Below are 22,849 nucleotides of genomic sequence, written 5' to 3' on the forward strand. Positions count from 1 at the left end.
GGCCCCCGTGTGTGCGCATCCCCTGGCCGCCCGCGCACCCTCGTCTTGAGGGCGACACCGCTGCTCGGCGAGGGGTTCTCCGGCCGCAGCGCGCAGGCACGCGCCCGTGGGTCGCCTCCAGCTCTTTGGGGTCCGGGCGGGTTCTTCCCAGCGACGGCGCGGGCGCCCCCGGCCGGTTGGGTGACCCCACTTGGTGTCACTGCCCCTCTCCGGGGGGTGCGCGACCCCCGCCTGCAGCATCCTTCGCCCGGGTGTGCGTCCTCGCGTGTCCCCGTGCGCGGCGTGCGCCTGGGTCCTGTGGAGTGCGTGGCCGGTGTGCGGTGTGCGGTGTGCGGGAACGTTCGTGCACGCCTCGTCCTCCGTGTTTTGTGTTTCCCGTGTCTGCGCCACCTGTTTTCCAGTTGGGGCGGGCCCCTCGCGTCCCCTGAGCCCTCCCCGTCCCCTGAGCCCTCCCCTCTCTGACGCCTCTGCGGAGCCTCCCCCACCCCCGGAGCTAACGGGGCGGGGGGACTGCTGCGCCCCGCCAGCTGCTGCGTGTTGCTGACGGCATCTCCCGCGTCGAGGCCGCCCATTCACCAGGGGGGCCCGCGCCCCGGAATGAAGCGGAGGCGTAGGTGGATTCCGGCGCTACCATGCGTGCCTTTTCCAGAGGCGCCCTACACCCCCAGAGCCCTGCTTGGATTGCAGGCTTTTATCAGTATTTGCAAAATCAGTAACGTCTAGCGGGCCCTGGCGGTCTCGCTAATAGCGAACGGCTCACGCAGTGTTGATGCCGTTCACGTACATTCGCTTTCTCCATTCTGCCCGACATCCTGGCGAGGGCAACCAGGTGGACGTTTTCAGATTGTACTCCTTCTCCTCCTCTGGGAGCAATTTTCTCATTGTTCCAGCTCTAGCTAGGACTTTATTATTATTATTACAAGAAATTGGCATTTTTATTCTAAGGGGAATGGGATTTATTATCAGGATATGCAGAGAAAGAAACTTAAAATCCATTAGGGACCCAACTACTCCTCTTGTGCAAAGAAAGGTGCCTGCTCTCTGCTCTAGGGCTGCGTTTTGGTGTTCATTTGCTTGATTGTCTTACTCTTGCCTAATTTTCCTTTTTAATTTCTGGTATATTTCATATATGCAATACTAAGGGAGGGTGTCTAACCAATCCTTGACTCAGATTTACAGATGTAATAATTTTGCCAAATTTACTTTAGATTCGTTTTTTTAAAGAACTAAAATTGTAGGTATTGGAGATGGTCTCATTTCCTCCCCTTCCTTCCGTAGAGGTAGCCACCATGTTTAGGTTTGTGAATATCATTCCCTTGCATAGTATTTTACCAGTATACTTGGATCACGGTGAATCCATAAGCAATAATATAGTGTGTTTTTAAACTTTAATGGTATGAAGAAAATGTATCTTTTTGCAACTTGCTTTCTTACAATCAGCATTACCTTTTGATATTTATAAAAAAATAAATTGGAAATTTGAGTTATCTTTGGTTTGTTCATTTTAATTGCTGGCATAGAAAACCATTGTATGAATATACCATTATTTATCCATTTCTCTGTTGATGGACTTTGAGGTTGTTTCTGGTTTTTTACTCTTAAAAACAAACCCACAATAAACATCTTTGTGCTTGTATGCTTGTGCACACATTTGGAAATTTCTCCGGGAAATACACCTAGTCCTTGGTAGTAATATGTGCATTTTCAACTTAACCAAAAATCACAGAAGCTCTCAAAATGGTGGTTCTAATTGTGACTCTCACTGGTATTGAGTGAGGGTGCTCATTTTCTCACATCCTTGCTAACTTTTATTTACATTTCTGCCTTCTCTTTAATGACCAGCTACCTTATAACTTTAGCTTGCGGCTAAATTTGGCTTCTGCTCTAACCAGGTTTATCTCAAGCAGCTAACTGGCTCAGTCTTTATCTAACTTGATCCTCATAAGATTAATTGCAATAAACATTTATTTTGTACCTAATGTATGTCAGTTCCTATGGTTGATATAAAGGTAATAATTTCCATCATGTACCTCTCTAGTGGCAGGTGAGGTGATTTAACTTTTTTTCATATGATGAATTGTTTTTAAAAATCTTTTTTTCTTTATTTAATGTAATATTTGATACATTCAGAATATATATAACCTATTTAACTTGTGAGGCAAAATAATAAAATGAACACATAGATCCACCACTCATTCCAAAAAAAAACAAACACACACACAAAATAACCTGTATTGAATGTGCTCACCTCCAGAGTGACTTATCTTCTGAATTGTGTCATTCATTGCTTCTTAAAAAATAATTTTATCAGATATGTATACATCCGTCAATGTATGGTATCTGTTGTTTTGGGGTTTTTTAAAAAAAGGAATACTGGATACAGTTTTTCTTGGACTTGCTTATTTCTCTCAAAACAAGTATAGATTTAAATTGTCATTTTTCTTTACTGTGCAATATTCCATGGGCGAATATAACACAGTGTATGCATTCTTTGGTTGATGGGCGTTTTGGTTCTAGGTTTTGCTATTAATGAAGGTTCTTGTACATATATTCTAGGACACAATTGCAAGAATTTCTCTAATTTTCTCGCTGGGTATATGCCGCCCAGGGAATGATGATGATTTTCTAGGGAGGACTTGGGCACAAGTGATGTTTATGAATCAACTTATAGGTCAGGTTTCATATGTACTTCCTGAAATTGGTAATGCCTAAGGCTTATCCCCGTGGCCTCCTTCTGGTTCTGGTTTCCCCCCTTTCTTTTCACAGTACCACTCACCCACATGGAATCTGCCTAGAGCATTACCCCAAGTGGGAAAACTACACAGAAAAAAGGGATAATTTAAAATACAGTGTTTAGTGTTAGGGGAAGCGTCTTTCAAAGCAGGCACTTCCCATCTCCTTAGGAGCTGCATTCCAAAAAATTTTAACTTTTTATGTGTAATTGTCACTGTATATAGTTAGTATTTTTATTAACTTTGCTGCAGTAATTATAATACAGTTTAAACCAGTGATATTTCACTTTTATTTTAAAATGTCACTGATACTCCAGAAGTTCACTTAAATTTAGGCAAAACATTTTCATTGTCTTCTTAAACTATGAAGAGTATGTAATTTTTAAAGGCATTTTGATGGTTTGTGAATAAAAAAGGGGTGGACACCACTGTGATAAGCTATCTGGTAGAAGTGGAATTGTGGGTTATGGGTCATGAATATCGGACTTTACAAAGTGATACCAAATTGTTTTCTGAAGTGGTTGTATTACCTTATACTTTGGCCAGCAGTTTGTCAAATTATATACTTTGACTAGCAGTGTGTAAGAGTTCTAGTTGATCTATATCACACTTGTTATCATCAGACTTCTTAATATTTGCCAATCAAATGGGTATGAAGTGATGTATCATTGTGGTTTTAATTTGTATTTCTTTGATTATTAATGAGTTTTCTTTTCATGTTTACAAACCTTTGTTTTACTGTTGTGAAATACCTGGCATATTTTTTACCCATTTTTCTATTGGGTTGACTTTTAAAAACTAATAAGCTGTAACACCGGTCCTTTATTGATTATATGCACTGTAAATTCCTTCTGTGACCTATCTTTTAACTCTTGATGTTTTTGTTTTGGTGAACAGAAGTTCTTAGTTTTAATGTAGTCTAATTGGAAACTTTCCATTAGCCCTGGGATTGGAGAGACATTCTCCTGTGTTCCTTTCTAGAAGTTTTAAAATGATGCCTTTCACATTTAACTTCATAACCCATCTGTATTGATTTTTGTGTATGGTGTGAGGCAGTAATGCTCATTTCACCCCTCTCCCCCCCAAGTGGCTACAGTTGTCCTCTGATCATCTATTGAAATGATTCTCTGTTCACCAGAGATACCCTGAACCACCTCCTTCTCATGTTTACTCTCTATATGCATGGCTTTGTTTCTGGCTAACCTTTCTGTGCCGCTTGTCCACTTGTGTATGTCTGAGTTGATACCACTGTCTTAATTTCTAATGCTATAGCGTAACCAGAAATCTTGATAATTGAGGGCGGGGCGGGGGGTGGGGCTTGAGTCTCAGCTGTTGGATCTTTGTTCTTGTTTTAAGAATCAGTTTGTTACCTGACATGAAACATTCTTTGGGAATGAATTGGAATTGATTAAATAAGTTCGGGGGAGAATTGAAATCTTTAAGATTTTGAACCTTCCTGTCTGAGAACGTGGTATTTCTATGTATTTAGGTTTTAAATGTCTTTTAATAGAGTTTTGTAATTTTCTCCATACACATCTAACAGTTGTTTTTTAAAAAATATATTTTATTGATTTTTTACAGAGAGGAAGGGAGAGGGATAGAGAGTTAGAAACATCGATGAGAGAAAAGCATCGATCAGCTGCCTCCTGCACACCCCCTACTGGGGATGTGGCCAGCAACCAAGGTACATGCCCCTGACCAGAATCGAACCTGGGACCCTTGAGTCCGCAGGCCGACGCTCTATCCACTGAGCCAAACCGGTCAGGGCACATCTAACAGTTTTTAAATGTTGATTTCGATGTTTCTAGTAGGTTTGTTTGCTATTTTAAACTTGTTTTTTTTAAGATTCTATTTTCTGTTTATTGTTGGTAAATGGAGAGTTAATGGATTTTAAAATATTGATCTTTAGTCATCTATTTGTTTCTAATATTTTATGTAATTCTTTTGGGTTTCTATGTGGATAATTATATCATTTACAAAGAGTGAGTCTGAGTTCTTTCAATTTTCCCTTTTGTTTTTCTTGTCTTAATATGCTGGCATGCTTTTAGATTTATGTTTAGTGGAAGTGATTATGGTTGTTCATTAGAAGTGATTATAGTGGACATAAAAGTCTTGTTCCTGACTTTTAAGGGAATGCTTCTCCATTAAAAACAATGTTATGAATTTTTGTAGATACTCTTTAAGTTAGGGAAGTCTTTGTGATTTTGTCACATGGTTTTCTGCATCTGTTGAGAATATCTTGAGTTTTTTCTCCTTTAATGTGTTACATGTAGTGGATTCCACTTAACACATTTTAAAATTCTTAATTCTTACATTCCTTCCTGAGGTAAACCCAAATTGTTGTTGGTGAATTGTCTTTTTGCAAACTACTAGATAGAGCTTGCTAATACTTTACTTGGGATTTTTGTATTTGTCTTATGAATGAAATCACCTGCCATTGTTCTTTATTGACTGTCCAGTCTGACTTTGATATTAAGGTTACACATGCCTTATACCAGTTAGAGAGTAGGTCTTTTTCTCTTTCCTGAGACAGTTTGAATGGAGTGATTTGTCTCTTGAAAGTTTAGCGGAATTTAACTGTCAGAGCGAATGTTTTCTTTGTGAAAGAATTGCAGATGTTAATAATTTAGTAGAAATTAGCAGTTGAAATTAGGTGTTTCCCTTAGTCAATTTAGTAAGTTTTAGAAATTTGACCTTTCAACAAAAATTTCAAGTTTATTGGCATCAAGTTCACGTTACTGTCTTAAATCTATTTTATCTGTGATTGTGTTCCCTTATTGTGATTGTTATTTGTGTGCGACTACTCTTTTTTTTTCTTGATTAGTCTTGCAAAAACTAATTAATCAAGTAGATTAATTAATTTGATTAATCTTGGCAGAGGAATAATTTTTGGCCTAAGTAGTCCTTTCTATTATGTTTTTGTTTTTTTAGTTCATTGATATCTTTTCTTATTTATTTATTTTCTTCCTTTGGGTTTATTTTTACATTATTTTTTTAACTTAAATTGCATGCTTATTAATTTTTAGTTATTCCTTTTTCCCAGTATAAGCATATAAAGCCATAAACTTTTCAAAGGTCATTTTTGCTTTATCTAACATGATTTGATTTATAGTGTTTTAATTAACTTTCAAATCTAAGCATTTTTTAGATGTTCATTTTGATTTCTTCTTTGACTTACATGTTTTTAAATTTTCAAACTTATTTACATTAACATTTTTTCTTTTTACTCATTTCTTAATTGTTGTTAGAGAACATAATGTGCATTTTGTCTTAAAAAATTGTTTGCCCTTGCTTTATGGTCTTGTACATAGTGAATTTTATTCTGTGTGTACCTGTGAAGAGTATGTATACTAATTGTTATGTATCCACTTGGTCAAGCTGGTAAATTGTGTTGTTCAGACTGCCTGTTAATTTTTGTTTGTTTGACCTAATTGAGAGAGATGTGTTGCAGTGTCCACTATTCTAATAGACTTCTTGTAGTCCTAACACTTTTTCTTTTTCTGTATTTTGAGGCTATTTGATGAGATACATGCAAGCTTATTACTTTCCTAGTGGAAATATGTTGTGATCCTCTCCATGCCTAATGTCTTGTCTATCCCACCTTTCTTTTGGTGATAATTTACAGAATATTCTTTTCCTTTGTTTCACTGTCACTTTAAAAAATATCTTTATATTTTATGTTTCTCTTATAAAGAAAATAGTTCTGGATTTCTCTTTTAATTCACTGAGACTATGTCTTTGCTATTTTCTAAGAAGTTCGTTCAATCTCTTGGTGTCAACTCTGGGATATCTTGGTTAAATCCAGCTTTTATCTAAAATTACTTATATTTACCCTTGTTCCTGAGAGATAATTTTGAGGCATATACACTTCTAGATTGATAGTTTATTTTCTGTCTGCATAGTGAAGATGTTTTACATGCAAGTTCTGCTGCCAGTTTTGCTTATTAAGCTTTGAAGAAAATGTTCTTTTTCTTTTGGCTACATTGGATTTTCTGTCTTTGATGTTATGACCTTTCACTTCTAAGTCTCGATGGAGATTACTCTTTATTTATCCTCTTTTATATACCCATGTTTTCTGATTCTGAACTTTGTCTTTCATGGGGTGTAGAATATTCTGAGGCATGTGTTCTGGAAATTTAACTGAATATATATGTATCCGAGTGTATGCAGATCACTTACTTTTTATCTCATATTTTTATTTCCTTCTTTCTTTTCCAGAATATACAATGCTGGGTAATTTCACCAGGCACGTCTTCTAGATCATTAATTTTTTCTTCAACTGTGTCTAATCTTTTCTTTAACCCACCCATTTTTTTCTCTTACTTTTAACAACTATATTTTAAGTTTCTAAAAGTTTCACTTAGTTCTTTCTAAGATATACCCAGTCTTTTATTTTTTCCTTTGGTCTAATGTTTCTTGTTCAGTTTTTTGAATCCATACATATTCTGTAGACTGTATTGGCAATCCCAGTGTCTGATGTACTTAGGAGGTCTAAATTTGTTGCTTATTTTTTTTTCTGCTGTGTTCCCTCATGGTGGACTGTAACTTTCTGCATTTAGTGATTTTCCATTATGAACTCCTAGCTGATCTTTCTCTGGGACTCTTGAGAGTCTGGTTGGGGGGTGCTTTTCTTCTGATAGGATTTATATATCAGCTTTGACTGGCGTTGAGGAGTTTTCGTGGGACCACTTTTCGGTTCCCTCACTTTGTTTCTGGTCCAGAGCTCAGTGTCCTGATCCAACTACTGTTCTTGGCATTACTATATGTAGCTCTTGACTGCCAGGTTTAGTTCTAGCGAGAGGGTTTTGTTTTTTGCAGGGTAAGGGTGGCTTTGAATATTCCCTATTTCTATGAACTCAGCAAAATAAAAATATTTAAAAACTAGGACCCACTTTTTTTTGTAGTGATAGAGTCAATAAGTCAGTTACTTTAATATTTAATTTTATTCAAATATTTTAGTTTGTACTAGAAAAATATTCTGTCATACCAAACTTAAGATTTCTTAGTGATATCAAAATTTCTATTAAAACATGTTTATATTGAAGTTATTCTTAAAAAATATTAAATAAATTACAGTACAGGTGGTAGGTGATTTGGCAAAGTTTTCTACTTTGGGGAATGTGAATAAAAATTTGGGAAACAGTCTAGGGAATCAAGATGGGTAGGGCACAGTTTACCCTCTGGACCCATAGTGAACCTACAGAGATAAATGTGTGATGACCAAACTGTGAAAACTGCTGTCAGAGGTATGGGCAGGGTACTCCAGGATTCCAGAGAAGAGGTACAGCAATAAACTTGGTGGTAGCAAGAAGATCAGGAAAGGCTTCCTGGAATTTAGTGTTAAGGACTGGGAGGCATTGGGTGGGCAGCGTAAGGTTTGTTTAGGAAGACAGGTAGTTGCTGAGTATGATTGGCTTGTAAGGTGAGTGTCATGCAGTGAGTGGAGACAAAAGCAGGAACAGGATCACAGAAAACCTTCTATGCTACATTAGTGAGTTTGGACTTTATTCTGAAGATGAAGAGAAGCTGTTGAATGGTGTTATGATCAGAGTTTTAGAGGATGCCAAGATTGCAGGCATGTCACCAGTTAGGAGACTTGCTTGTGAAATCAGTTCAAAGAAGAAAGATGAAGCTACAACTAAGGCGCAGCCCTGGGCATGAAGAGGGGTATGTGTGCTAATTTTAGATTTCTTAGGGGAGTAGAAATGACAAGACTTTGTGGCCAGTTGGGTAGAAATGTTGAAAGAAACTGGGGAGTCTAGATTGACCCCCAGGTTTCTGGTTTGGGTAAGCAGGTGGCAGGTAGAGCAATTAACTGATGATATACAGAAAGAGGAAAGAACTTGGTTTCCTTTATTTTTGAGGAAAACGGTAAGTTTGTCTCTCAACTTATTGAATCTGAGAGGCTTGTGGGACATCTGGGTTAAATCCACTAGCAGTTGACAGGTTCTGGAATCATGAGATACAACCCAGGCTTCGAGAGCTTTGAGCGGCTTGAGCATTTGGACATCTCCGCTGTTGCGTAGTATGAGATAACCTAAACTGGTTATAAATGAACACAATTTTTTGAATAGTTAGGAATTTAATGTGTATGAAAAGCATACATTGTACATCAAACCTATGACATCATGGATATTATCAATTAGGCCAAGCGAGACCAATAAAAGAAATATCAAGTAAATAAAAATACATGTGGCATGTGGAAATGGCAAAAATCATGGTGAAGCTATGCAAATGATGGAAGTTCAGAAAGTGCTGTGTTAAGCCATGGGTGTGGTGGGTAAGATCACCCACGGAGAGGGTAAGCATGAAAAGAAAAGAGAGTTGACATTTGGGTGGCGGGGAATGGAGAAGAAGAGCCCATGGAGACTGAGGAAGCGCAGCCAGAAGAATAGGAGGAGAACCAGAAGATGGTCTCTGGAGTCCAGATGAAGAGTTCTGAAAAGGAGGAAGTGGTCAACAGCGTCAAGTAAGTTGTAAGCTGAAAAGTGCTCTTTGGACTTAGCAATTGAGGTAGACCATTTAGCTGGAAGCATCCAAACAATGGGTTAGAAAAAAGACTCATCTAGTATTAATGTTAATGATAGTTGGTATTTATAGCAGTTACTGTGTGCTAAAGTACTCTCCTAAGCACTTTAAATTCATTAACTGGTTAATCAGGCAGGTAGTAGTGCTATCTGCATTTGATATGTGAGGAAACTGAAGCACAGAGAGGTCAAGTAACTTGTTCAAGATCACACACTGAGGGAATGGGAGAGCCAGGTTCAAGCCCATGCAGTCTGGTTCCAGAGTCCATGCTCTTAACCACTATGCCATATCGTCTTTCTGGTTAAAACAAAATAGAAAATAAAAATTACACCAATGGTGTAATTACGGTATAGTTGGTGTAGGGTGTGGTATTGATGAGATCTGCCAGGCTGATATGTCACAGTGGCTCAGTCTGCCAGATGTGAGCCCATTAATTGTATTGTAATCGATGCCATGACAGTGACGTGTGGCCTGTGACAGACAGTTTTGGCTCTTTCTGTATTTACACACACAAAACGTTTGTAAAACAAATGAGTTTAAAAGTGTATATATTTTCCAGGATAGCATAGGTCCCATATATATGCCTCACTTTGGGTGCCAAAATGTCTTTATTTTTTCAAGTCATTGTTCACTTTTGGAGTTAAATGCTAAACTCAGAATATTGTTGACCTAGAATAGGTCAGGGTCCAGACATTATGTATAATCAATCCGCTGTAGAAGGTCACTAATGACCTTCCTGGGAGTGGAAACCCAGCTGTAGGAAACAAAGTAAATGCGACTGGAGGATTTGGATGGGAGAAAAGGAAGAAGAGCCCTGAGGAGGCTGAAGAATGTCTCTGGGAGGAGGCAGGGGAGACTTGAGCTATAATGACACCTGGGTGTTCTCAGAGGAGCCAATGGGAGTTAGATTTAAAAACCGGTTAGAAATGGGCAGTGATCTGAGGTGTGACCTTGGGAAGTACAGTTCATTTTAGCTGAGAAGGTAGATAAACTGCAAGGCTATGGTCCTGAAGGGGTTATCTGCATGGGCCTGGGTGTGGCTGGGATGATAGAATTTGCAGGAGAGGGGAACACTCCCAGCTAGTTGTCCGTGTTCTTAAACATGACAACCAGGAGGTACCTAGCTGGCAATGACAAGGAAACATGTATATGGTACAATATTGTGTTTGAGAGGAGAGACTGGAATCAGAGGGCCTAGGTTTGAATCCTTCCTAGCTTGGTGACCTTGAGCACATTACTTACTTCATCTAGAATGTTTCTCATCCGAACAGTGGGGTTGATGGCAATTGGACTGAGAAGACTTGCTATGAGGATTGAAGGGGTGCATGTGACAAATAGTACACAGAGTTTGCCAGGAAGGTTGTTGTTCTTCACCTCTGATATTGTGAGTTCTTTTCATACAGCAAATTGGATGTAATAAGAATGAAAGAAATGATTTGTGTTTCAAGACCTGATAGTGGTCTTGCTTAGGAAAACGGAAAGTTGGTTTGTCTTAGCAATAGTGAGGTAATAGTGGGGAAGCAAAAGGTATAAAAAATGGTGCTGCTGATGATAGGAAAAGAAAGCCATTACTTGGGCTAGAGTTGAAAGTAATGAAATGCTGCATTTTTCAGTGATGTTTAGGTTGTGTAGCTTTTCTTTGAAAGCTTTAAATCTTATTATTGAACTTTCTTCAGGGGAAGAAACCTTAGTTTGAAAAAGAAAGCCCTGATTTCCTTTCCCCATTGAACATGAGGGTTTTTGCCCACCTTTGCAATCAGCAGTGCTGACTGTTGTAGTTGTGAGGTGTTGGAGCAGGATGGTTAGCAGCTCTTGAGAGGGAAGGTCTGGTGTGGCTGTGGGGATGAAGAGGTTGATACACTCGGCTGTGCACCTTTGCCCAAGACGTAAACTCACGGAGGGATGAGTAGGACAGTTGAGCAGCTGAAATGAAATGCTCCCTCAGTGGAGTCAGGATTAGTTCTGGCCAGAAGGTTGAGCATGCAGCAGTGTGTGGATTGTGAAACGATGATTTTCACAGGATGCAGTAAAAGCGGATGGTGTAAAAGGGCAACAGTGGAAAGACGTCTTGTTCTTTCAGCAAACACTTATTTGAGGGCTTCCGTGTGCTAGGCACATAAAAGATGACTAAGATGCCCATAATTATCCTCCATCTGAAGGATGCGTGTAAACAGATAAATTCAGAGTAGAGGTTGGTGACTTTGAATTTGAGGAAAAGAAGAAATAGATTAAACTGATATTTGAAGAAGGTTGAGGAAGGAATTGCAGAATGAGGACAAGAATCTCTCAGGAGCTCAGTGTTCTTATTGGAGTTATTTCCTTGGGGCATAAGTTCCAGGTGCTTTTCTGAAATGTCCTAGAGGCCAGGCAGACAGCTTCTTGTATCTGAGTGACTTAATCACTGACTTGGGTTTGTGTTGTTTCCTTAGGACGCTGTGCCATGGACATTCTGGCCCTGGGAGAGTACACTACAACAGATTATGCCTGGTTAGAAGAGTCCCCTTTTGAGGACGATAGTGTCTTTGCTTCTGAATTTATGCCCAATGATTATGTTCGTGTGACTCAGCTCTTCTGTGATGGGGTGGTAAGTAGATTAGTTAACTTTTTGTTTTTAATATTACGTCTTCTTAAAGGATTTTACTGTAAGGTTTTTAAAAATTGAGTAGAGTGGAAATCATATAACATGATTTCAGGTGTACAACATGATTTGATATATGTGAAATCACCTAGTTAACATCCATCAACACATATAGTTAAAATTGTTTTCTTGTGATGAGAATTTTTGAGATTTGCCTCTTAAAGATTTTTGATTTAGAGCTATCTGAGTATAGGTGTTTTGTGCTACGTGAGTTTTTACGGAGAGCTACACATGCTTTAGAAGAGGTGATTTCAGAAGGGAAAGTAACGCAGCGCCACAGCAGCAAGAAGGTGCAGTGCCAGAGCATGAGATGGAAGGTGTTTCTGCCTGAGTTTAAAGAGCTCTCAGGGAAACACCGGGAAAAGGCCTGGCGATGCGTTGGTTGAAGATGCTGCATTCAAAGTATATAAATAAATGTGCACTTTTTTAGTTCAGTGCTAATAATCTTTACATTAAAAATCAAGAACCATGCTTTTGAATCTTATCAGATATAAATCAAATGTGGGTTTTTGTGTGTGTTTGTGTGTTTTTGTTTTTTTTTTAGGGTAGGCAGTATAAAGATTATGCCGAAAGTGAGAGAAACTTAGGTGAGTACACTGGTATTTTAACTAATTTGTTAAAAGACTATCACATGAAGTTCATCCTTTCACATTAATATAACAGACTTACATAGCTCTTAAAAAAAATATTCTTTTTTTTTAAAGTAACAATTTGCTCAAGAGCTTTTCTTTCTTTCTTTTTATATGTTTTTCATATAAAAATAGAGAGGAAGGAAGAGGGAGAGAGAAACATCAGTGATGAGAGAGAATCATTGATTGGCTGCCTTCTGCACACCCCCTCCTGGGGACCGAGCCCGCAACCCAGGCATGTGCCTTTGACTGGAATCAAACCCAGGACCCTTCATTCCTCAGGCTGATGCTCTATCCACTGAGCCAAACCAGCTAGGGCTAAAAATTTATTCTTAGTAGTCTTTTTCATTAGAAACAAAAACTTTTTTAAAATAGTTTTAGCTCTCTTGAATATTCTTAATATCTAACAGGTTGAAATATTTTATCCATTCATTTCTTACTTTCCCATAATCTGTTTTTGCTTTTTTCTATTAACACTGTTGATTGATTCCAAAATGAGGCACAAAATATTAATTTAAACAATTTTTAAATTAAGAATTCGACATCTGCAATATGTGGTGTACTAAACCAGTTTCTATCCTGCGAGATTACTGTGATGCCATTAAAATACACATCTTCTGGCCACTTCTGTTTCAACATCAACACAGTTCCATAATATCACGGCTGTACCCCTGTGTGGAGGCCACGTAAGTTACTACATTATTCATTTTGTATAAACAGTGGTAAACACATTGGCCAATATTGAGGAATGCCAACCAAGTACAGTGGAAGGCTATGTCTCATGCTTGTATACTATTCAGTTGTATTCTTGGTTAGTAGAGTGGAAAAAGTTAGTACTTGGGATTTGGATATGAATGAATAATCATGATAATAATATATATAATGAATGAAATTCTGAAGAGCATTAGATGCTAAATTTGAAACTGAGTAAGGAAAATTATATTTTTTTATAAATATCAGCATTGTATACAAGAAAAGGTATAATATTTTATCCACTTAAGCTTATTGTTACTTAGAGCGAAGGAACAGAACTTAAAGGAGTGACATGCAGTTAAATGTAAACTTTAATACACAAGAACCTAATTTTTAAAAAATAAATTTTTCTTTAAGCAGTTCTCATACTTCTGAGATAAGTTTGAAGGAATTGCAACATCTTGAGTTGATGGAAGATATTGTGGATTTGGCGAAGAAAGTTATGGTAAGTGGTGGAATATGGCTTTGTCCTTCTCTATTTAAAGATTATGAGTATATGGTGTCGGGCTGTGTGACTAATTTATAATGGTTAGGAGGTTTCGGTTCTGATTAACCTGAGATGGTGCTGCCGTCCATGAGTCTGTGGTATATATTTAAGAAATCAAGCAGGTGGCTGTTTTTGTGGTTCTGACAGGACATGTTGAGAACCAGGACAGCTCTCTGTTACTAAGGATAGAAATTGGAATTTGTCACAAATGAAAGTTTACTCTTGATTCACAGAAACTGTTGTCCCAGGTTCTGAAAGTGAGGGGTTCCGTTTTCTGACTTAAAATCACGCCACTGCCACCACCACCGCCGCAAATATTTTTCCGTTTGGGTAATCTTATGTCATATTTGAGCAGGTGTCCTTGTACTGCACTGAGAGGTTTCTTTTCATTGAGAGCCATTTGATAATTTTTCTTATTTCAGTTGATTATGGAGCCAACTGGGTTTTTTAAAAAATTCTTTATTGTTGAAAGTATTAACCAAGTGTTTTTCTTGGTATTATTCTCACTGCAAACTTAAATTTAGAAAGGGCATTTGATGTTTATTTTCTGTTGCTAATCCTTTGCAGTAACTTATATCAGCCAATGTATTCTTATAAAAAAATACAGGTATAATTAACTTTAAAATTCATATATCTAGAAGTGACACTAAGTCTTTTTATCATTAGAACCCAATGTGGGACTATTTCTGAATTCTTGTTTTAGGATCCTTAAGTGGTAAATTGAGCATGAAAGTGCTTGTGGAAAGTGGACTACTATGTATTCCTAAAATGTAGGATTTTGTTGTTCTTTGGAAAATTCATGTGTAATTGACCGAATAAAGATGAAAAATGTGTTTTATGTTCTTTTTTTGCAGAACGATTCCTTCTTTATTGGAGGCTTACTGAGAATTGGTTATAAAATAGAAAATGTAAGTGTTAAACACAGGAACCCAACACAGCCACTGTGAGTCAGTGCAGTTGCCTTGCTGCTTGTTGCCCACGTCTGGGTCTACATAGTCAACGCTTTATGTGTAGTGTGTGGTGGTTTTGATTTCTATGTTTTGCTTAAGCGCTCTCCTTATTCTAGGTGATTTACATAATTTTCATTTCCCCCCAAATTATGCCTAGTATAATTTTGAACCTCTTTTACAAGTTGATTCTTTTTTCTCTTTTATATTATTTACCTGGCATATATTCTCCCAAATGAAATTATTAGGTCCCTGGTATGAACATGTTTTGATATATCATTACTAGATAATCGTCACATACAATGGTAAACCAATTTTTAGTGCTATTGGTAACATAAACTTCTACACGTTTCCCTTAAGCCTAGCATTTGCACCGATAACTCCACTATTTAATTTCTGAAGTCATTTCAGACACTACAAGTACGAATGAAAGTTCTGTGAAGATCATTGCACTGAGTGCTCATTTGCCCAGCTACACCCTCTTGTTTATCTCCTATTCTTCTGTTTGCCACAGACCATTTAAAAACCATAATCCCTTTGGTGAACCTTAATCTATACCTTTAAACTTGAGACAAGGATGGAAGTCCTAATTTAGATGAGATCTGAGATGCCTGGTTCATCTCATATTATTAAACTCTTCTGCTACCCAGGGCCATCTCGGGCTGGGCAGTAGGCCTCGTCTGTCAGGTCTCTAATCATTGCAGAAGCATCTTGAGCTCTGCGGGTGGCCCAAGGTGGTCTGAAATGTAACATACACCAGTCCATGGTGTCTGTTAACTTGTATGTTGGGGTCCAGCTATTCTAGTTCTGTGCTAGAGTAATGAAAATATGAGGTTACAAGTTTTATATTAAGAATCTGAAATACTATATAACATAAATGTATAATGCCACATGTGAATTTAGAATTAATACCGAAATCACATTCTACATCCCTCTTTTTGAAACAGAATATATTGGCAATGGAAGAAGCTTTGAATTGGGTGAAATACACAGGCGATGTAACAATTCTATCTAAATTAGGAGAAGTTGACAATTGTTGGCCTATGTTAAGTATTTTCTTTACTGAATGTAAGTATAAATGCTTTAGATTGTTATTTGACTCAGTTTTTAAAGATATTAGTTGGGAAAATGGAATGTGTAGTTATTTATCTTAGGATTAAAAAAAAATGTTTTTTTCTGAGTAAGGGAAAAGCCTGCATAAAAGAACTTTAACCTTGTAGTTAGTTTCATTCTGTATTTCCTGTCTTAATGATTTCTATGACATATTTCATTGAATTTTTTAAAAATATGTTTTTAGTGATTTTAGAGAGAGAGGAAGGGAGAGGGATAGAAACATTGATGAGAGAGACATCGATTGGCTGCCTCCTGCATGCCCCCTACTGGCTATCGAGCCCACAACCCAGGCATGTGCCCTGACCAGAATCAAACTGGTGACCTTTTGGTTCATGGGTCAATGCTCAAACACTGATACTTTAAAAATTTTTTGCCAAGTAGATGTCATAAGTTATTTATATAATACTTAAGTTATCCTATATAATAAAGAGCTAATATGCTAATTAGACCAGATGGCAGAATGACCTTCCAGAACAACTAGTGGGTGGGGCCGCTTGCATGAATTTCGTGCATCAGGCCTCTAGTCCTCCTATGTAATAAAAGCCTAATATGCTAACTGTCTGGTTGTCCAGTCCTCCATTCAACCAATCAAAGCATAATATGCTAATGATATGTTAAGTCCACACAATCGCTTGCTGTGACATGCACTTACCACCAGGGGGCAGACGCTCCAACTGGTAGGTTAGCTTGCTGCTGGGTCCGGTTGATCGGGACTGAGTGAGACAGGCCATACATGCCCTAGAGCCCTCCCACAGTCCCTCCCCAGCTAGCCAACCTCCTGCATCCCTCCCTGGCCTCAATTGTGTACTGGTAGGGTCCCTCGGCCTGACCTGTGCCCTCCCACAATCTGGGCTGAGGAACACCCCCTTTCCCCCAAGTGTACAAATTTTGTGCACTGGGGCTCTAGTTATATATAATACCCAAAGAGACCACAACGGGGGCTCATATACTAGGTGTACGGGTTAATAATGTAGATTTTGCAATCAAAGAAAACACGATAATTTCAAGAGAAACATCAAAAGTGCTTTATTCAAAGTAATGTCCATCGCTAGCTACACATTTCCCCCATCTTTCAGATAATTTGTGGATTTCATCCCAATAGAACTTTTCTTGTTTTGAGGCAAACCATTCAGAGACCCAATTTTCCACTTCTTTGTACGTTTTGAAGTGCTGCTCAGAAAGTGCATGTGCCATCGATAGGAACAAGTGGTCATCTGAAGGAGCAAGGTCTGGTGAATACGGCGGGTGGGTTAATACTTCCCAGGCAAGATCTTTGAATGTGTCTTTAACTGGTTTTGAAGTGTGTGATGGTGCGTTATCATGAAGCAAAATTACTTTGCCGTGTCTTCTGGCACATTCTGGTTGTTTCACAATCAAAGCATGGTTCAAATTGATTATTTGTTGTCAGTAGTGATCAGTATTAACGGTTTCACCTGGTTTTAGAAGCTCATAATACACCACACCTTCCTGATCCCACCAAACACAGAGCACTGTCTTCTTTCCGAAGCAGTTTGGCCTTGCAGTCGATGTTGATGGTTGACCTGGATCAACCCATGATTTTGTGCGTTTGGGATTCTCAAAATAAATCCACTTTTCATCGCCAGTCACAATCCGATGCAAAAAAGACTTTCGTGCCGTTGAAGCAACATTTTACTGATGACTTTCGGTTTTCCATTTGTCTTCCCTTCAGTTGATGTGGCACCCATTTTCCTTTCTTTAAAATCTTTCCCATTGCTTGTAAATGATTGGAAATTGTGTGCTGAACAACGTTTAATGTTTCTGCAAGTTGTTTTTAAGTTTGACACCCATCTTTATCCAATAATGCTTGTCATTGTTGGTCTTCAAACTTTTTCGGTTGACCCGGACGTTCTTTGTCTTTCACATTGAAATCATCACTTTATTTTTTTAAAATAAACCTTTATTGTTCAGATTATTACAGTTGTTCCTCTTTTTACCTCCCATAGCTCTCCTATCCCCCGGTTTCTACCCCACCCCATGCTCTTAACCGTCCTGTCCCCCCCCATGTCCTCGTCCATAGGTACAAGATTTTTGTCCAATCTCTTCCCACACCCCCACACTCCCTTCCCCCTGAGAATTGTCAGTCCACTCCCTTTCTATGCCCCTGATTCTGTTATATTCACCAGTTTATTCTGTTCATCAGATTTTTTATTCTCTTGATTTTTAGATTCACTTGTTGGTAGATGCGTATTTGTTGTTCATAATTTGTATCTTTACCTTTTTATTCTTCTTCCTCTTCTTAAAAAATACCCTTCAGCATTTCATATAATGCTGGTTTGGTGGTGATGAACCCCTTTAGCTTTTTCTTGTCTGTCAAGCTCTTTGTCTGACCTTCAATTCTAAATGTTAGCTTGGCTGGATAAAGTAATCTTGGTTGTAGGTTCTTGCTATTCATCACTTTGAATATTTCTTGTCACTCTCTTCTGGCCTACATAATTTCTTTTGAGAAATCAGCTGACAGTCGTATGGGTACTCCCTTGTAGGTAACTAACTGTTTTTCTCTTGCTGCTTTTGAGATTCTCTCTTTGTCTTTTGCCCTTGGCATTTTATTTTTTTTCTTTTTGTTTTTTAATTAAATCTTTATTGTTCAGATTATTACAGTTGTTCCTCTTTTTTCCCCCCCATAGCTCCCCTCCACCCGGTTCCCACCCCACCCTCCGCCCTCACCCTCACCCCCCACTGTCCTCATCCATAGGTGCACGATTTTTGTCCAGTCTCTTCCCGCATCCCCTGCATCCTTTTCCCCCCCAAGAATAGTCAGTCCACTCCCTTTCTATGCCCCCGATTCTATTATAATCACCAGTTTATTCTGTTCATCAGATTATTTATTCACTTGATTTTTAGATTCACTTGTTGATTGTATCTTTACCTTTTTCTTCTTCTTCCTCTTCATAAAGGATACCTTTCAGCATTTCATATAATACTGGTTTGGTGGTGATGAACTCCTTTAGCTTTTCCTTATCTGTGAAGCTCTTTATCTGACCTTCAATTCTGAATGATAGCTTTGCTGGATAAAGTAATCTTGGTTGTAGGTTCTTGGCATTCATCACTTTGAATATTTCTTGCCACTCCCTACTGGCCTGCAAAGTTTCTGTTGAGAAATCCGCTGACAGTCGTATGGGTACTCCCTTGTAGGTAACTGACTGTCTTTCTCTTGCTGCTTTTAGGATTCTCTCTCTGTCTTTTGCTCTTGGCATTTTAATGATGATGTGTCTTGGTGTGGTCCTCTTTGGATTTCTTTTTTTTTTTTTAATATATATTTTATTGATTTTTTACAGAGAGGAAGGGAGAGATAGAGAGCTAGAAACGTCGATGAGAGAGAAACATCGATCAGCTGCCTCCCGCACACTCCCCACTGGGGATATGCCCGCAACCCAGGCACATGCCCCTGACCGGAATCGAACCTGGGACCTTTCAGTCCGCAGGCCAACGCTCTATCCACTGAGCCAAACCGGTTTCGGCTGGATTTCTTTTGTTTGGGGTTCTCTGCACTTCCTGGACTCGTAAGTCTACTTCTTTCACCAGGTAGGGGAAGTTTTCTGTCATTATTTCTTCAAATAGGTTTTCAATATCTTGCTCTCTCTCTTCTTCTGACACCCCTATAATTTGGATGTTGGTAAGCTTGAAGCTGTCCCAGAGGCTCCTTACACTATCTTCGTATTTCTGGATTCTTTTTTCATTTTGCTTTTCCGGTTGGGTGTTTTTTGCTTCTTCGTATTTCAAATCTTTGACTTGATTCTTGCAATCCTCTTGCTGTTGGAACTCTGCATAATATCCTTTATTTCAGTCAGTGTATGCTTAATTTCTAGTTGGTCCTTTTTCTTAACCTCGAGGGTCTCACTAGATTTCTTGAGGGTCTCACTACATTTATCGGTGGTCTCACCAGTCTTTTTGAGGGTCTTACTAAATTTATCGGCGGTTTTTGGAAAGCTCTTGAAAAACCTTAAAAGTGTGGTTTTGAACTCTATATCCAGTCGTTTGCTTTCCTCCATTTCTTTCATTTGTGACATGTTTCTTTGTCTCCGCATTTTGGCTGCTTCCCTGTGTTGATAGAGTGGCTTTGTGTGCTAGGTATCCTATAGGACCCAGTGGCTCAGCCTCCCCAATTACCTGAGGTGGACACTCTTGGTGCAGCCCTTTGTGGGCTGTGTGCACAGTCTTGTTGTAGTTAAGCCTTGATTGTTGTTGGTATCACTAGGAGGAATTGACCTCCAGCCAATTGCTGTGTCTACAATGGGAGAACTGCTGTGTTGGAGACACTCTAATGGAGCAGGACTTGCTTCAGTGTGGCTTTTGTGCTCACTGAGTATGCACCCTGAGTGTGTCTCTTATGGATGTGAAGAGTTTTAATCTGGATGGTCTCACACTGACCACTGGGTACATTGGCTCTTGGATCTCCAAGGAGGTGCAAAGTCAGCCACTGCCTGAGACCACCCAGCAGGAGGTCCCGAGAGATCTGCAGATTCCTCCTCTTGGTTTGCAGTTTGGAAGTGCCCAGATGAGACCCAGCTGTGAAGCAATGTAGGCTGCTGTTGCAGGGTCTTAGGCCTTTTGGAGGCTTTGTAGTTCTTGGGCCCAGCTACAGTTTGTTAGGTTTTAGGTTGCAAAATGACAGGCCATTCATATGCAGAGGTCGCTGCACACAGCTTGGGTGGGGTTGTAAATTGGGTGGGGCGGGGTCTCAGGGAATCACCAGGGAGGAGCAAACAGCAGTGGCTGCCAGTCAGCTCTTCCCCAGAGAGGTCTCGGGGTCTGTGTCCTGTGGCCCCGTGCAGGAACAATGATCACTGCAAGCACCTCTGAGAGAAAGCCGCCCTCGCGTTCCAGCCCGATGCCAGACAGTCCAGTTTCTCCCCATATGTGTCTGGGTTCCCAGTGTCTCTCCGGGAACTGGAGTTCAGAGCAATCGGGAGCTTGTATCTCCCCCCGATTTGAGAAAAACAGCAGCACACCCAGTTGCCAGCCCATTTCAGGCGTGCCTCCGTACTTCCGCACTTCTGCACCTCCGACCAGTCTCAGTGTGCTTTTCTCTTTCCTTCTAGTTGTATAGCTTCCACTCAACCAGCTTTCCTGTGGTTCTGGATGATATTTGTTTTGTCTTTTAGTTGGAGTTTTGATGTGGTTGTGAGAGGCAGAAAGTACAGGTGCTTACCTATGCCACCATCTTGGTTGTCTCGAAATCATCACTTTTAAAGCGTTTAAACTAGCGTTCACAAGTATCTTGAGTTGGAGCATGTTCACCATAAGCTTTCTGAAGTATACGATAACTTTTTCTTCAAAATAAAGTAATGAATTAAAACTTTCCTCAAATGCTCTTCTTTTGGCACGAAATTTTCAAGTGTAAAAATATCTATGATGTTTATACCTTCAGGAAATTTGACATATGACGTTTTGAAGCTTGCTGTCAATACAACAAAATAGCATTCACATCAAATCGCATATAAACATACGTGTAGCTCGATCTAGTGAAAAAAATCCGCATTATTAACTGGTACACCTAGTATTCTCACTGGTAAGAGAAATAAGTAAGAGCTAAGATTATAATTTTCATTTCCCTGATGAATCTGTTGTTATGTATAATGAAACTGCTTTATATTTATTGTTTACTTTGTGGAATACTTTTCTCTAAAGCATTTGAATGTTTTTATAGGAATATTACAACAAGGAATATTTGGCTCTTCAGTAGATGATAATAAGAATTTGCCATCTCCAGTGAGGACAAATTTTGTACTGTTGATGTAAATGTTAGAGAAGATTAAGCTTAAACATGGGGGCGGGTCTTCTGATAGGTTTAGCAGGCACTGGGTGGTATTAAGGTGGGTCTGTCTGTTCTGGAGGCCTTTAGTTATTGTCTAGATTTTATGGTAGAAGAGGGCCAGTATCACATATTGGTCACCCGTGTTGGCTCACTTTGGACTCTTTGTCTCTGTTCTCTCTTCTTTAAAATATCTCTGAAGGTGGCTTTTGTTATTCCTATTTTAGAAATGATCAAACTAAGACTTTGAGAGGTTAAGTGGTATTTCTGTAGTCTAGTAAGTAGTGGAACCTAGATGAGAAGTCGGGTCTCTTAATTCTTAAAGCCCAGGTTTTCATTCTGTAATCTCAGTCTGTCCCTTAGTGTTACTTTACTTCATTTGGTGATTTACCCAAATCCTTTCCTGAATCTTACATTTTAGGTACTCTTTTTGCCATTGAAATGAATGTTTGTCTAGAGGTGTAACTACATTTTTGTTGCAATAAAATTATTAACAACTTAAAAAAATCTTTTTATAGAACAGCTTAAAATACAGAAAATGAAGCCTGGTAAACTTTTAATGTAAATTTTGGTTATTACTGAATTTTAATTATTTTATTAAATTTATATAAGAATAGTCTTTCAAATAAAGTCTAATTTTAACCCTTCATTCAGGAGAGTCAAATGTTGAATTAAGATACTTAAACTTTTAATTTGTTATATTAATTTAGAAAGTAGCTTTACAGGATTTTCTCATTTTTATTGAAATTGTGCCAGGTATATTACAGGTGCTCAGATATATTTGTTGAATTGACTTAAGTGTTTATGCAGCCCATTTGGAATATGTTATGATGAAGCATTTGTTGTAATTACAGTTAGAACTGATATAATAATAAACAAGTATTTTCTTAATGCTAGAAATGTAATTGATTAAATTCATAGCATTAATGAATCTAATGTTATTTTTTTTAAATATACTATTTGATACATGTAAAAGATTATAACGAGTATGTTATTTAGAAGTATAATATAATGAACTTTATGGATTCACCTAATCTAAGAATTAGAACATTAATACCATTTTTTAAAAATAAATGTCCTCTTCTCTCCTAAAAATAAAAAATAGACAAGTATCACATAACTAAAGTTGTAACAGAAAACTGCAATATACTTGACGAATTTAAAAGACAAACTTGTGCGGAGTGTATACAGGTGAGAATAAATATTTACTTGTAAGTATATTTTAAGATTTGCTTGTTAGAACTTTTAT

The 22,849-nt window shown here is 38.5% G+C and overlaps 1 protein-coding gene across 1 annotated transcript in view; it reads left to right on the forward strand.

Annotated features, from left to right (window-relative positions):
- The window catches only part of TTC3 (tetratricopeptide repeat domain 3), a 102,729-nt gene that overhangs the window by 452 nt on the left and 79,428 nt on the right, over nt 1-22,849 (forward strand). The window contains exons 2-8 of the mRNA XM_081086436.1: nt 11,690-11,844; nt 12,443-12,485; nt 13,063-13,213; nt 13,638-13,725; nt 14,622-14,675; nt 15,662-15,782; nt 22,706-22,791. Coding sequence (XP_080942562.1) covers nt 11,690-11,844; nt 12,443-12,485; nt 13,063-13,213; nt 13,638-13,725; nt 14,622-14,675; nt 15,662-15,782; nt 22,706-22,791 — 698 coding nt within the window. The remainder of the gene's footprint in view (nt 1-11,689; nt 11,845-12,442; nt 12,486-13,062; nt 13,214-13,637; nt 13,726-14,621; nt 14,676-15,661; nt 15,783-22,705; nt 22,792-22,849) is intronic.

Source organism: Myotis nattereri, assembly GCF_964212035.1.
Source record: "Myotis nattereri genome assembly, chromosome: 3".
Taxonomy (NCBI): Eukaryota; Metazoa; Chordata; class Mammalia; order Chiroptera; family Vespertilionidae; genus Myotis; species Myotis nattereri.